The sequence below is a fragment of the Rattus norvegicus genome, chromosome 17, assembly GCF_036323735.1.
Source record: "Rattus norvegicus strain BN/NHsdMcwi chromosome 17, GRCr8, whole genome shotgun sequence".
Classification (NCBI taxonomy): Eukaryota; Metazoa; Chordata; class Mammalia; order Rodentia; family Muridae; genus Rattus; species Rattus norvegicus.
This window is the reverse complement of record NC_086035.1, coordinates 50,315,433-50,332,035: the sequence shown is the minus strand read 5'-3', so window position 1 is coordinate 50,332,035 and position 16,603 is coordinate 50,315,433. Positions and strand designations below refer to the sequence as shown.

Below are 16,603 nucleotides of genomic sequence, written 5' to 3'. Positions count from 1 at the left end.
AGGGTGATAAGCATGGATCGATCTGCATTCTTCTACATGTTGACCTCCAGTTAAACCAGCACCATTTGCTGAAAATGCTATCTTTTTTCCATTTGATAGTTTCTGAAACTTTACAAAGTAGACTTTTTTCCACTATCAGAACGATCTGCACTGAAATGCTCAGCCCTCGTAATTAAAAACCAAAAAGTAATTTGCTAAGAAATATTAAGATGCACCAAGTAAGTGCTGTAATGCTTCTTTCCTAGCTCTTGGGGGTAGAGGAAGAAGAATGAAGAATTCAAGATGAGCCTGTGATAGATGACAGTGTCTTTGTTAAATGTTTTCACGTGTTCATGGGATTGAAGGGGGTCTGAGAGAGAGTATGTGTTCAAATTCATGTGTGTATATATATGCGTATATACACACATGCATGCATGATAGAGGAAAACCTTTGGTGTCATCCTTTGAAATACTAAACACCTTCTTTTTTTTATTTTTTTTATTAACTTGAGTATTTCTTATATACATTTCAAGTGTTATTCCCTTTCCCGGTTTCCGGGCAAATATCCCCCTCCCCCCTCCCCTTCCTTATGGGTGTTCCCCTCCCAACCCTCCTCCCATTGCCGCCCTCCCCCCATAGTCTAGTTCACTGGGGGTTCAGTCTTAGCAGGACCTAGGGCTTCCCCTTCCACTGGTGCTCTTACTAGGATATTCATTGCTACCTATGGGGTCAGAGTCCAGGGTCAGTCCATGTATAGTCTTTAGGTAGTGGCTTAGTCCCTGGAAGCTCTGGTTGCTTGGCATTGTTGTACATATGGGGTCTCGAGCCCCTTCAAGCTCTTCCAGTTCTTTCTCTGATTCCTTCAATGGGGGTCCTATTCTCAGTTCAGTGGTTTGCTGCTGGCATTCGCCTCTGTATTTGCTGTATTCTGGCTGTCTCTCTCAGGAGCGATCTACATCCGGCTCCTGTTGGTCTGCACTTCTTTGCTTCATCCATCTTGTCTAATTGGGTGGCTCTATATGTATGGGCCACATGTGGGGCAGGCTTTGAATGGGTGTTCCTTCAGTCTCTGTTTTAATCTTTGCCTCTCTATTCCCTGCCAAGGGTATTCTTGTTCCCCTTTTAAAGAAGGAGTGAAGTATTCACATTTTGATCACCCGTCTTGAGTTTCATTTGTTCTAGGCATCTAGGGTAATTCAAGCATTTGGGCTAATAGCCACTTATCAATGAGTGCATACCATGTGTGTTTTTCTGTGATTGGGTTACCTCACTCAGGATGATATTTTCCAGTTCCAACCATTTGCCTACGAATTTCATAAAGTCATTGTTTTTGATAGCTGAGTAATATTCCATTGTGTAGATGTACCACATTTTCTGTATCCATTCCTCTGTTGAAGGGCATCTGGGATCTTTCCAGCTTCTGGCTATTATAAATAAGGCTGCGATGAACATAGTGGAGCACAGCACGTGTCTTTTTTATATGTTGGGGCATCTTTTGGGTATATGCCCAAGAGAGGTATAGCTGGATCCTCAGGTAGTTCAATGTCCAATTTTCTGAGGAACCTCCAGACTGATTTCCAGAATGGTTGTACCAGTCTGCAATCCCACCAACAATGGAGGAGTGTTCCTCTTTCTCTGCATCCTCGCCAGCATCTACTGTCACCTGAGCTTTTGTTCTTAGCCATTCTCACTGGTGTGAGGTGAAATCTCAGGGTTGTTTTGATTTGCATGTCCCTTATGACTAAGCATGTTGAACATTTCTTTAGGTGTTTCTCAGCCATTCGGCATTCCTCAGCTGTGAATTCTTTGTTTAGCTCTGAACCCCATTTTTTAATAGGGTTATTTGTTTCCCTGCGGTCTAACTTCTTGAGTTCTTTGTATATTTTGGATATAAGGCCTCTATCTGTTGTAGGATTGGTAAAGTTCTTTTCCCAATCTGTTGGTTGTCATTTTGTCCTAAGAATAGTGTCCTTTGCCTTACAGAAGCTTTGTAGTTTTATGAGATCCCATTTGTCGATTCTTGATCTTAGAGCATAAGCCATTGGTGTTTTGTTCAGGAAAATTTTTCCAGTGCCCATGTGTTCCAGATGCTTCCCTAGTTTTTCTTCTATTAGTTTGAGTGTATCAGGTTTTATGTGGAGGTCCTTGATCCACTTGTACTTAAGCTTTGTACAGGGTGATAAGCATGGATCGATCTGCATTCTTCTACATGTTGACCTCCAGTTAAACCAGCACCATTTGCTGAAAATGCTATCTTTTTTCCATTTGATAGTTTCTGAAACTTTACAAAGTAGACTTTTTTCCACTATCAGAACGATCTGCACTGAAATGCTCAGCCCTCGTAATTAAAAACCAAAAAGTAATTTGCTAAGAAATATTAAGATGCACCAAGTAAGTGCTGTAATGCTTCTTTCCTAGCTCTTGGGGGTAGAGGAAGAAGAATGAAGAATTCAAGATGAGCCTGTGATAGATGACAGTGTCTTTGTTAAATGTTTTCACGTGTTCATGGGATTGAAGGGGGTCTGAGAGAGAGTATGTGTTCAAATTCATGTGTGTATATATATGCGTATATACACACATGCATGCATGATAGAGGAAAACCTTTGGTGTCATCCTTTGAAATACTAAACACCTTCTTTTTTTTATTTTTTTTATTAACTTGAGTATTTCTTATATACATTTCAAGTGTTATTCCCTTTCCCGGTTTCCGGGCAAATATCCCCCTCCCCCCTCCCCTTCCTTATGGGTGTTCCCCTCCCAACCCTCCTCCCATTGCCGCCCTCCCCCCATAGTCTAGTTCACTGGGGGTTCAGTCTTAGCAGGACCTAGGGCTTCCCCTTCCACTGGTGCTCTTACTAGGATATTCATTGCTACCTATGGGGTCAGAGTCCAGGGTCAGTCCATGTATAGTCTTTAGGTAGTGGCTTAGTCCCTGGAAGCTCTGGTTGCTTGGCATTGTTGTACATATGGGGTCTCGAGCCCCTTCAAGCTCTTCCAGTTCTTTCTCTGATTCCTTCAATGGGGGTCCTATTCTCAGTTCAGTGGTTTGCTGCTGGCATTCGCCTCTGTATTTGCTGTATTCTGGCTGTCTCTCTCAGGAGCGATCTACATCCGGCTCCTGTTGGTCTGCACTTCTTTGCTTCATCCATCTTGTCTAATTGGGTGGCTCTATATGTATGGGCCACATGTGGGGCAGGCTTTGAATGGGTGTTCCTTCAGTCTCTGTTTTAATCTTTGCCTCTCTATTCCCTGCCAAGGGTATTCTTGTTCCCCTTTTAAAGAAGGAGTGAAGTATTCACATTTTGATCACCCGTCTTGAGTTTCATTTGTTCTAGGCATCTAGGGTAATTCAAGCATTTGGGCTAATAGCCACTTATCAATGAGTGCATACCATGTGTGTTTTTCTGTGATTGGGTTACCTCACTCAGGATGATATTTTCCAGTTCCAACCATTTGCCTACGAATTTCATAAAGTCATTGTTTTTGATAGCTGAGTAATATTCCATTGTGTAGATGTACCACATTTTCTGTATCCATTCCTCTGTTGAAGGGCATCTGGGATCTTTCCAGCTTCTGGCTATTATAAATAAGGCTGCGATGAACATAGTGGAGCACAGCACGTGTCTTTTTTATATGTTGGGGCATCTTTTGGGTATATGCCCAAGAGAGGTATAGCTGGATCCTCAGGTAGTTCAATGTCCAATTTTCTGAGGAACCTCCAGACTGATTTCCAGAATGGTTGTACCAGTCTGCAATCCCACCAACAATGGAGGAGTGTTCCTCTTTCTCTGCATCCTCGCCAGCATCTACTGTCACCTGAGCTTTTGTTCTTAGCCATTCTCACTGGTGTGAGGTGAAATCTCAGGGTTGTTTTGATTTGCATGTCCCTTATGACTAAGCATGTTGAACATTTCTTTAGGTGTTTCTCAGCCATTCGGCATTCCTCAGCTGTGAATTCTTTGTTTAGCTCTGAACCCCATTTTTTAATAGGGTTATTTGTTTCCCTGCGGTCTAACTTCTTGAGTTCTTTGTATATTTTGGATATAAGGCCTCTATCTGTTGTAGGATTGGTAAAGTTCTTTTCCCAATCTGTTGGTTGTCATTTTGTCCTAAGAATAGTGTCCTTTGCCTTACAGAAGCTTTGTAGTTTTATGAGATCCCATTTGTCGATTCTTGATCTTAGAGCATAAGCCATTGGTGTTTTGTTCAGGAAAATTTTTCCAGTGCCCATGTGTTCCAGATGCTTCCCTAGTTTTTCTTCTATTAGTTTGAGTGTATCAGGTTTTATGTGGAGGTCCTTGATCCACTTGTACTTAAGCTTTGTACAGGGTGATAAGCATGGATCGATCTGCATTCTTCTACATGTTGACCTCCAGTTAAACCAGCACCATTTGCTGAAAATGCTATCTTTTTTCCATTTGATAGTTTCTGAAACTTTACAAAGTAGACTTTTTTCCACTATCAGAACGATCTGCACTGAAATGCTCAGCCCTCGTAATTAAAAACCAAAAAGTAATTTGCTAAGAAATATTAAGATGCACCAAGTAAGTGCTGTAATGCTTCTTTCCTAGCTCTTGGGGGTAGAGGAAGAAGAATGAAGAATTCAAGATGAGCCTGTGATAGATGACAGTGTCTTTGTTAAATGTTTTCACGTGTTCATGGGATTGAAGGGGGTCTGAGAGAGAGTATGTGTTCAAATTCATGTGTGTATATATATGCGTATATACACACATGCATGCATGATAGAGGAAAACCTTTGGTGTCATCCTTTGAAATACTAAACACCTTCTTTTTTTTATTTTTTTTATTAACTTGAGTATTTCTTATATACATTTCAAGTGTTATTCCCTTTCCCGGTTTCCGGGCAAATATCCCCCTCCCCCCTCCCCTTCCTTATGGGTGTTCCCCTCCCAACCCTCCTCCCATTGCCGCCCTCCCCCCATAGTCTAGTTCACTGGGGGTTCAGTCTTAGCAGGACCTAGGGCTTCCCCTTCCACTGGTGCTCTTACTAGGATATTCATTGCTACCTATGGGGTCAGAGTCCAGGGTCAGTCCATGTATAGTCTTTAGGTAGTGGCTTAGTCCCTGGAAGCTCTGGTTGCTTGGCATTGTTGTACATATGGGGTCTCGAGCCCCTTCAAGCTCTTCCAGTTCTTTCTCTGATTCCTTCAATGGGGGTCCTATTCTCAGTTCAGTGGTTTGCTGCTGGCATTCGCCTCTGTATTTGCTGTATTCTGGCTGTCTCTCTCAGGAGCGATCTACATCCGGCTCCTGTTGGTCTGCACTTCTTTGCTTCATCCATCTTGTCTAATTGGGTGGCTCTATATGTATGGGCCACATGTGGGGCAGGCTTTGAATGGGTGTTCCTTCAGTCTCTGTTTTAATCTTTGCCTCTCTATTCCCTGCCAAGGGTATTCTTGTTACCCTTTTAAAGAAGGAGTGAAGTATTCACATTTTGATCATCCGTCTTGAGTTTCATTTGTTCTAGGCATCTAGGGTAATTCAAGCATTTGGGCTAATAGCCACTTATCAATGAGTGCATACCATGTGTGTTTTTCTGTGATTGGGTTACCTCACTCAGGATGATATTTTCCAGTTCCAACCATTTGCCTACGAATTTCATAAACTCGTTGTTTTTGATAGCTGAGTAATATTCCATTGTGTAGATGTACCACATTTTCTGTATCCATTCCTCTGTTGAAGGGCATCTGGGTTCTTTCCAGCTTCTGGCTATTATAAATAAGGCTGCGATGAACATAGTGCAGCACGTGTCTTTTTTCTATGTTGGGGCATCTTTTGGGTATATGCCCAAGAGAGGTATAGCTGGATCCTCAGGCAGTTCAATGTCCAATTTTCTGAGGAACCTCCAGACTGATTTCCAGAATGGTTGTACCAGTCTGCAATCCCACCAACAGTGGAGGAGTGTTCCTCTTTCTCCGCATCCTCGCCAGCATCTGCTGTCACCTGAGTTTTTGATCTTAACCATTCTCACTGGTATGAGGTGAAATCTCAGGGTTGTTTTGATTTGCATTTCCCTTATGACTAAAGATGTTGAACATTTCTTTAGGTGTTTCTTAGCCATTCGGCATTCCTCAGCTGTGAATTCTTTGTTTAGCTCTGAACCCCATTTTTTAATAGGGTTATTTGTTTCCCTGCGGTCTAACTTCTTGAGTTCTTTGTATATTTTGGATATAAGGCCTCTATCTGTTGTAGGATTGGTAAAGATCTTTTCCCAATCTGTTGGTTGCCGTTTTGTCCTAACCACAGTGTCCTTTGCCTTACAGAAGCTTTGTAGTTTTATGAGATCCCATTTGTCGATTCTTGATCTTAGAGCATAAGCCATTGGTGTTTTGTTCAGGAAATTTTTTCCAGTGCCCATGTGTTCCAGATGCTTCCCTAGTTTTCCTTCTATTAGTTTGAGTGTGTCTGGTTTTATGTGGAGGTCCTTGATCCACTTGGACTTAAGCTTTGTACAGGGTGATAAGGATGGATCGATCTGCATTCTTCTACATGTTGCCCTCCAGTTGAACCAGCACCATTTGCTGAAAATGCTATCTTTTTTCCATTGGATGGTTTTGGCTCCTTTGTCAAAAATCAAGTGACCACAGGTGTGTGGGTTCATTTCTGGGTCTTCAATTCTATTCCATTGGTCTATCTGTCTGTCTCTGTACCAATACCATGCAGTTTTTATCACTATTGCTCTATAATACTGCTTGAGTTCAGGGATAGTGATTCCCCCTGAAGTCCTTTTATTGTTGAGGATAGCTTTAGCTATCCTGAGTTTTTTGTTATTCCAGATGAATTTGCAAATTGTTCTGTCTAACTCTTTGAAGAATTGGATTGGTATTTTGATGGGGATTGCATTGAACCAGTAGATTGCTTTTGGTAAAATGGCCATTTTTACCATATTAATCCTGCCAATCCATGAGCCTGGGAGATCTTTCCATCTTCTGAGGTCTTCTTCAATTTCTTTCCTCAGTGCCTTGAAGTTCTTATTATACAGATCTTTTACTTGCTTGGTTAAAGTCACACCGAGGTACTTTATATTATTTGGTCTATTATGAAGGGTGTCGTTTCCCTAATTTCTTTCTCGGCTTGTTTCTCTTTTGTATAGAGGAAGGCAACTGATTTATTTGAGTTAATTTTATACCCAGCCACTTTGCTGAAGTTGTTTATCAGCTTTAGTAGTTCTCTGGCAGAACTTTTGGGATCACTTAAATATACTATCATGTCATCTGCAAATAGTGATATTTTGACCTCTTCTTTTCCGATCTGTATCCCCTTGATCTCCTTTTGTTGTCTGATTGCTCTGGCTAGAACTTCAAGAACTATATTGAATAAGTAGGGAGAGAGTGGGCAGCCTTGTCTAGTCCCTGATTTTAGTGGGATTGCTTCAAGTTTCTCTCCATTTAGTTTAATGTTAGCAACTGGTTTGCTGTATATGGCTTTTACTATGTTTAGGTATGGGCCTTGAATTCCTATTCTTTCCAGGACTTTTATCATGAAGGGGTGTTGAATTTTGTCAAATGCTTTCTCAGCATCTAATGAAATGATCATGTGGTTCTGTTCTTTTAGTTTGTTTATATAATGGATCACGTTGATGGTTTTCCATATATTAAACCATCCCTGCATGCCTGGGATGAAGCCTACTTGATCATGGTGGATGATTGTTTTGATGTGCTCTTGAATTCGGTTTGCCAGAATTTTATTGAGTATTTTTGCGTCGATATTCATAAGGGAAATTGGTCTGAAGTTCTCTTTCTTTGTTCTGTCTTTGTGTGGTTTAGGTATAAGAGTAATTGTGGCTTCGTAGAAGGAATTCGGTAGTGCTCCGTCTGTTTCAATTTTGTGGAATAGTTTGGATAATATTGGCATGAGGTCTTCTATGAAGGTTTGATAGAATTGTGCACTAAACCCGTCTGGACCTGGGCTCTTTTTGGTTGGGAGAACTTTAATGACTGCTTCTATTTCCTTAGGAGTTATGGGGTTGTTTAACTGGTTTACCTGTTCCTGATTTAACTTCGATACCTGGTATCTGTCTAGGAAATTGTCCATTTCCTGAAGATTTTCAAGTTTTGTTGAATATAGGTTTTTATAGTAAGATCTGATTATCTTTTGAATTTCCTCTGAATCTGTAGTTATGTCTCCCTTTTCATTTCTGATTTTGTTAATTTGGACGCACTCTCTGTGTCCTCTCGTTAGTCTGGCTAAGGGTTTATCTATCTTGTTGATTTTCTCAAAGAAACAACTTTTGGTTCTGTTGATTCTTTCTATGGTCCTTTTTGTTTCTACTTGGTTGATTTCAGCTCTGAGTTTGACTATTTCCTGCCTTCTACTCCTTCTGGGTGTATTTGCTTCTTTTTGTTCTAGAGCTTTTAGGTGTGCTGTCAAGCTGCTGACATATGCTCTTTCCTGTTTCTTTCTGCAGGCACTCAGCGCTATGAGTTTTCCTCTTAGCACAGCTTTCATTGTGTCCCATAAGTTTGGGTATGTTGTACCTTCATTTTCATTAAATTCTAAAAAGTTTTTAATTTCTTTCTTTATTTCTTCCTTGACCAGGTTATCATTGAGTAGAGCATTGTTCAATTTCCACATATATGTGGGCATTCTTCCCTTATTGTTATTGAAGACCAGTTTTAGGCCATGGTGGTCCGATAGCACGCATGGGATTATTTCTATCTTTCTGTACCTGTTGAGGCCCGTTTTTTGACCAATTATATGGTCAATTTTGGAGAAAGTACCATGAGGAGCTGAGAAGAAGGTATATCCTTTTGCTTTAGGATAGGATGTTCTATAAATATCCGTTAAGTCCATTTGGCTCATGACTTCTCTTAGTCTGTCGACATCACTGTTTAATTTCTGTTTCCATGATCTGTCCATTGATGAGAGTGGGGTGTTGAAATCTCCCACTATTATTGTGTGAGGTGCAATGTGTGTTTTGAGCTTTAGTAAGGTTTGTTTTACATATGTAGGTGCCCTTGTATTTGGGGCATAGATATTTAGGATTGAGAGTTCATCTTGGTGGATTTTTCCTTTGATGAATATGAAGTGTCCTTCCTTATCTTTTTTGATGACTTTTAGTTGGAAATTGATTTTATTTGATATTAGAATGGCTACTCCAGCTTGCTTCTTCTGACCATTTGCTTGGAAAGTTGTTTTCCAGCCTTTCACTCTGAGGTAGTGTCTGTCTTTGTCTCTGAGGTGTGTTTCCTGTAGGCAGCAGAATGCAGGGTCCTCGTTGCGTATCCAGTTTGTTAATCTATGTCTTTTTATTGGGGAGTTGAGGCCATTGATATTGAGAGATATTAAGGAATAGTGATTATTGCTTCCTGTTATATTCATATTTGGATGTGAGGTTATGTTTGTGTGCTTTCATTTTCTTTGTTTTGTTGCCAAGGCGATTAGTTTCTTGCTTCTTCTAGGGTATAGCTTGCCTCCTTATGTTGGGCTTTACCATTTATTATCCTTTGTAGTGCTGGATTTGTAGAAAGATATTGTGTAAATTTGGTTTTGTCATGGAATATCTTGGTTTCTCCATCAATGTTAATTGAGAGTTTTGCTGGATACAGTAACCTGGGCTGGCATTTGTGTTCTCTTAGGGTCTGTATGACATCAGTCCAGGATTTTCTGGACTTCATAGTTTCTGGCGAGAAGTCTGGTGTGATTCTGATAGGTCTGCCTTTATATGTTACTTGACCTTTTTCCCTTACTGCTTTTAATATTCTTTCTTTATTTTGTGTGATGGTGTTTTGACAATTATGTGACGGGAGGTGTTTCTTTTCTGGTCCAATCTATTTGGAGTTCTGTAGGCTTCTTGTATGCCTATGCGTATCTCTTTTTTTAGGTTAGGGAAGTTTTCTTCTATGATTTTGTTGAAGATATTTACTGGTCCTTTGAGCTGGGAGTCTTCACTCTCTTCTATACCTATTATCCTTAGGTTTGATCTTCTCTTGAGTCCTGGATTTCCTGTATGTTTTGGACCAGTAGCTTTTTCCGCTTTACATTATCTTTGACAGTTGAGTCAATGATTTCTATGGAATCTTCTGCTCCTGAGATTCTCTCTTCCATCTCTTGTATTCTGTTGGTGAAGCTTGTATCTACAGCTCCTTGTCTCTTCTTTTGGTTTTCTATATCCAGGGTTGTTTCCATGTGTTCTTTCTTGATTGCTTCTATTTCCATTTTTAATTCCTTCAACTGTTTGATTGTGTTTTCCTGGAATTCTTTCAGGGATTTTTTTGTCTCCTCTCTATGGGCTTCTACTTGTTTATTTATGTTTTCCTGGAATTCTTTCAGGGATTTTTGTGTCTCCTCTCTATGGGCTTCTACTTGTTTATTTATGTTTTCCTGGAATTCTTTTTTTTTTTTTTTTTTTTTTGTGTATTTTCCTGGAATTCTTTCAGGCATTTTTGCGATTCCTCTCTGTAGGCTTCTACTTGTTCTCTAAGGGAGTTCTTCAGGTCTTTCTTGAAGTCCTCCAGCATCATGATCAAAAATGATTTTGAAACTAGATCTTGCTTTTCTGGTGTGTTTGGATATTCCATGTTTGTTTTGATGGGAGAATTGGGCTCCGATGGTGCCATGTAGTCTTGGTTTCTGTTGCTTGGGTTCCTGCGCTTGCCTCTTGCCATCAGATTATCTCTAGTGTTACTTTGTTCTGCTATTTCTGACAGTGGCTAGACTGTCCTATAAGCCTGTGTGTCAGGAGTGCTGTAGACCTGTTTTCCTCTCTTTCAGTCAGTTATGGGGACAGAGTGTTCTGCTTTCGGGCGTGTAGTTTTTCCCCTCTACAGGTCTTCAGCTGTTCCTGTGGGCCTGTGTCTTGAGTTCACCAGGCAGCTTTCTTGCAGCAGAAAATTTGGTCTTACCTGTGGTCCCGAGGCTCATGTTCGCTCGTGGGATGCTGCCCACGGGCTCTCTGCAGCGGCAGCAACCAGGAAGACCTGTGCCGCCCCTTCCGGGAGCTTCAGTGCACCAGGGTTCCAGATGGTCTTTGGCTTTTTCCTCTGGCGTCCGAGATGTGTGTGCAGAGAGCAGTGTCTTCTGGTTTCCCAGGCTTGTCTGCCTCTCTGAAGGTTTAGCTCTCCCTCCCACGGGATTTGGGTGCAGAGAACTGTTTATCCGGTCTGTTTCCTTCAGGTTCAGGTGGTGTCTCAGGCAGGGGTCCTGCTGCTCCTGGGCCCTCCCCCACGGGAGCCCAGAGGCCTTATACAGTTTCCTCTTGGGCCAGGGATGTGGGCAGGGGTGAGCAGTGTTGTTGGTCTCTTCCGCTCTGCAGCCTCAGGAGTGCCCACCTGACCAGGCGGTGAGGTCTCTCTCTCACGGGGTCTGGGAGCAGAGAGCTGCTGCGGGCCGGGATCCGCGGGTGACTAAACACCTTCTTTAAGACAGGTCTTTCAGTAAGGTAGACTGCCCGCCATCTAGACTAAGGGAGCCCGTCTTTCTCTGATTATACAGCACAATGATTACCATAAGGCACCCAGGCCTAGCATTTTTTTTTCTTTTTTCTTTTTTTTTCGGAGCTGGGGACCGAACCCAGGGCCTTGCACTTGCTAGGCAAGCGCTCTACCACTGAGCTAAATCCCCAATCCCCAGGCCTAGCATTTTTATGTGTATTCTGGAGATCAAACTTAGATTCTTATATTTTCAAAACAAGCACTTTTACCAATGGATTTATTTCCCAACCAATGACCTTGACTTTAAAAAAAAATCATGTAAGATTTTTTTACTATCTCATTTAACCCTTTTCTTTTCTCAAACATGGAATTATTCAGAATTTAACTTATTTAAGTGCTAGTGTGGAATTAAATACAATGAATGTGAATCGTTTAATACATTGCCTGGTATAGCAATTATTAGCTTACAAGTATGAACTTTTATTATCAATTGTCTGACAATCTCTCTCTCTGTCTCAATCTCTCTCTCTCTCTCTCTCTCTCTCTCACACACACACACACACACACACTCACAATGCCCATGGTAACTCACTAGAACATGTTCTCCTTTCTCCTAGTTAACAATGCTACTGTTCTGGAAGCTTGCTTGAAAGGAAGGAAGGGTAAGTTGTCCTTTCATCTCTTTACCATTATCTTATCACAGAGAACACAATCTCAATCATGTTAAATTTGAACTCTGCTTGTAAGAAAAGCCATAATGGCTGGAACTGCAATTTAGACTGAGTGATACTGTAATTTAACCCATCATTTCCTATTCATCAACAATTTGTCTTCATACAATACAATTTTGGTTAGGGATATAGATTTTTTACTTTTTTTTTAATCCCATTTCCTAATACCCACAGAGTCCACTTTAGGCAAAAGGCCCTTGAGCTGGGTTCTGTATGTCTCGTGTATCTCTCATACGCACACTGTAATAGTTTCCTCCATTGTTCAAATGGGGCTAGTGAGCTAATACTAAGTCCTCTGTACATGAACACATTCAGATCTGGGGTGCAACTCAGATCATCAAATGGCAACTTGATCTCTCACTCAGTTTTGCATTTCCCTCTAAGTCACAGAATAAGGTGCTGACTTCTGTGCAATGCTATACGCATGGGGAAGAACATGGGCTTCAAACCATATCAGACTAGTGGTCCAGTCCTTCTAATGATCCACCACTCATCTGCATGACTGACTTCCATTCTGTAAGCAAAGGCTGCTTCACCTGGTTATGGAGAATGATTGCCCTAAGTCTGCACTGACAGAGATGAGCACCATGGTGTCAGATGCCCAGCATGTTTACCAGATTTAGTGAGCAAACTGAGTGCTAGTTTCTGGTCCTTTCTCCTAATATATACACTAAAATGAGACTCATATATTTATTCTAGGGCTAACTGCTCTTCCATTTCCTCAGGGCCATGAGCTCAGAAAATGAGGTGCCACATGAGGAATGGACCTGACCAAGGACAGAGTTAAAACATTTCATTACTTGAGATCTCTTATCTTAAGGCCAGAAAGAACCATGGCCTTGACTCTTTAAGTAGTTACTGTGGCTCTCCAATTCAATCATTGCTTTAATTGACAACAGCATGCATTTCTTATAAAATTCCAATTACCCGTTAGTTATACACTAGTGAGAGCCTTGAGAGAGATGGGTGACTGTCTTGGGAAACCTGGATTGACAGGTCACCTCAGGCTTTTCTGCAGTGCCCTATTCTATAATTGCCTGTGCATCCCACTGTGCTACATTGGGCTTCCTTAGTCAGTGTTTCCTGAAGGAGCACCGCAGGCTTCATCTACAGCACTTCAGATGTTCTATGCTGTATTTGTGCTCATATTTTTATGCCTGGGATGAGAGTTATACCTGGAGCTATATAAAGAATTAGGTAACATTTCTTCCAAGTCGCTTCTCTAAACAAAGACTTAGGCTGTGGGTTACTCAATACGTATTAGGCAAACTATTTTTTTCTGTGCTCTCTGATTGCAAGTAGAAATGAAAATTCTTCCTCCACCAAAATCTATTACTTTATTAAAAAGGTGAAACTTTCACTGCTAAGATGTCAGAATATTATTTAAAATTTGCTTTGTACATGATGCATATTATCTGTTATTATTTCGATATGCCAGCAGTGAAAATTTCTAAACTTATCCCCACTTAACCTTCAAATGGGTCTGTCTATTCCGAGTGCAGTTTCTTTTGTTAGTAGTAGGAAGGTTATAAACGAACTTCTCAAGGGTTGTTTTTAATCTGACTTCTAAGAAGAGTCTTTTTGCCGGTTCTGCTAAGAGTGGTAGGTGTTGAGTTGTCCCTCAATGCAGGTGACCAGAAAAAACAGTTGACAATGTGTGCTGTTCTGTCAAAAGAGCTGATGAATCTTACTCCAGGATTCTTTTAGATATGCTGCAGCTTCAGGTCACCACCACCTCTGCCTTCTACGTCTACCTCACCCTGTTCTTCAAGAGTGTGGTCCACTTGGCCTTCGTTGTGTTCTGTCTGTTCAGAAGAGTAAATATGCCTTGTGATGGCCAACGTTCCTAGTGGATGATGAACCAGGAAGGTCATGCTATCTTCATCCTTCCTACCTCTCAATATCTGCTGAGGATCTAGCTTGGCTTGCTTGCTGGCTTTGATGTCCACAAGGACACATATGTGTGGTTTTGTGTCATTACTATAATTCTCAGAGCAGAGAAATCAACTTCACTCTCTAACAAATAGTAGCTTCCAAGCACCCAATCGTCCTGACCCATCCTCTCTCAGTCCCTCTAGTAGCCCTAGCAACACAGGCCCAATGTATATAAACTCCAGTTCCTAGTCACCCCACTTCATGCCCTAGAACCAGATAGTGCCCCCAAAGCCTTTACTTCATATGCTCTAAATAACTTTATTAGGATTTAAATTTTGTGTTTTGTTTTATAAAATATAATAAAAAAATCCAGCCTAATTTTAATGTGATGTGTGTTTTTATTTGTGACAGTGATTGAAGGTTCAAAGAAACAACAAACTGAACTAGGACATGTCTGTTGGTAATCTAATCTTAAATCCTAAATCTCAGATGATGGTTGGGAAAATATTCTGAAACAGTGGGTCCTAGGATTTGCAGCCAAGTGCAAAAGCCAAGGGGACTGCTCTCTCAGGGAAAACTAGGTCATTTGGTTTAAGTCATTCCCATGGAAACAGAATGTGTGCTGTGTGACCAACTCTGTGCCTGTTTCACAGTATCATGCTTCCCAGTCCTCACATAGTTCCCAGGAGAGCTATCCAAACTCCAGAGAGGAAAGCAAATGGGAGAGATGAAAATATGAATTGTAGACCTGAGTACCTAGGTTTCGACTCTGGATTCAGAATTTAGAATCTGTGTGAGATCAAATACCGAACCATAGTTTCCTCCTGTAAAAGAAAGTTAGAGTGATGTGTTCTCTGGAGGTGTGCATATTACATGAGTTAATAAAGTTCTGTGCTGGCCAGTCCTTGAGAGCCTGGGGCTATGTTCCAGATTTTACCTTACAAATACTGGATACCACATGCAGACCTCACACAAAGGCACAGGCTTAGCTTCTACCAAGGCACCAGGCAAATTGCAATTCTCTAAGAGTGCACTGATGTGGGTACAATTCTATCCTATAGAGCATTTAAATTCACTTTCCATTAACAGTACAGTTTAAAAGGAGTTTGATCTCAATTCAGTGCATTTGTTTTATAGACATAAATAATTTATGAATTATGTGCCTTCCTGTAGGTCACTCTCAATTGAGAAAAATAAAACAAATGGCTTGAATCATCCCCAAGAATTTCCTGAAGGGCTTAAATGTCTGTTTTCCTTACACATACACATACACGTACACGTACACGTACACATACGCATTGTTCATCGATTCTCAGTCCTTCTTTGGGAAAGGCTCTGCTTTACTCTGGCATCACAGTAGTCTTCCCCTCTGCTATCAGTAGAAGCTCTGCCTTTACCCGTGAGTACCTACCATGCCCTTGCTCTGTCTGGGAGAGCACTAATGAAGTGGGCTATGGGCTGCAGGTAGCACAGGGACTACTAATGCTCTCAGGATGTGAACAGCATTCTGACACTTACCTCTTCCACACTCAGTGGGCTCTGAGGTTCTTAAACTTGCCACATGAAAGATGCAGGTGAAGCCAAGCACATTTCTGAGGAGGAAGAGAGTTGTGCATCCTTCTTCAACTAAGGCTTGTTCACCAAAATTGATACATATAGGAAAGCCATGTGCTTTGATGGTAGGATTCTAGACCAGAAATCATACCTCAAAGACATTTTAAGAGTCTAAGAGAGTTGTTCTCTTAGTCTTTCCCTCCCACAGTGATCTATCAACATGTATATTTAGTTACAAAATCCCATGACTGATAATTCTGTAAAAATTTCTAATCATTGTAAATATCTTTTCCTTAAACATTTTTCAATATTTGAAAGCATTCATTTTTTTCTCCCACTGTGTGACATACACATTATATTATATGTTAAGATTTAGTCTCATGATGAAATTTAACTATGTTGTGGAGAACATATTCCAGTTTCTATGCACATGCCAATTCAATTGCAGAAAGCCTAATGAAGAACATTAATCATAGAATGTGGAGCCTTATGTTATATCTCATTTGTACCCAGTGAGACAAGGCTACGTGACATTCTATAGGTTGGGAAACCGAGGTTAAGATGAGTAAGAAACCTTCCCATAACCCTGCAGCTAAGAACTTGAGCAAGGATTTGAACCCAGGCTGCCTGGGTTCAGCAGCCTAGCTCTTGCCTTCTAAATCATTTGACTATGGAGTAGAAAAAGATATTCTTCAGAATATCTTCAGAAAATCTTCCTCACTAGGCTAAGAACTAATTGAGAGAATGACTCATCTCCCTTTCATCTCCTGGTTTTATGCTGTTGTTAGAATTACAACAGTCAACCTGCCATAGATTATTTATGCAAGACCAACTTCCACACTGACTTCCTGTCCACCAAGGCAGTTATGCTACATATCACATAATGTGATAAAATAAATTTGGGAACAGAAGTCTGCACTTAAAGGCACTCAAAGAAAACGAAGATTTGCACAATCTGACATGAAGAAAGTCCTGCCTGGACAGTAGCCTTTCTTCCAAAACTTCAAAAGGTCTTAACTACAATTACCAGTCTTACCCTCGAGGCAGGCCTTTGAGAAATAGCTGAGTGT

The 16,603-nt window shown here is 41.0% G+C and overlaps 1 gene segment (V, D, J or C); it reads left to right on the top strand.

Moving 5' to 3' along the window:
• Tcrg (T cell receptor gamma chain) overlaps positions 1 to 14,357 on the top strand; it is a 44,093-nt gene extending 29,736 nt beyond the window's left edge. Inside the window, 2 exon segments of the C gene segment in view lie at positions 11,991 to 12,035; positions 13,812 to 14,357. Of these exon segments, the coding sequence occupies positions 11,991 to 12,035; positions 13,812 to 13,954 (188 nt within the window).
• The last annotated feature ends 2,246 nt before the right edge of the window (positions 14,358 to 16,603 follow it).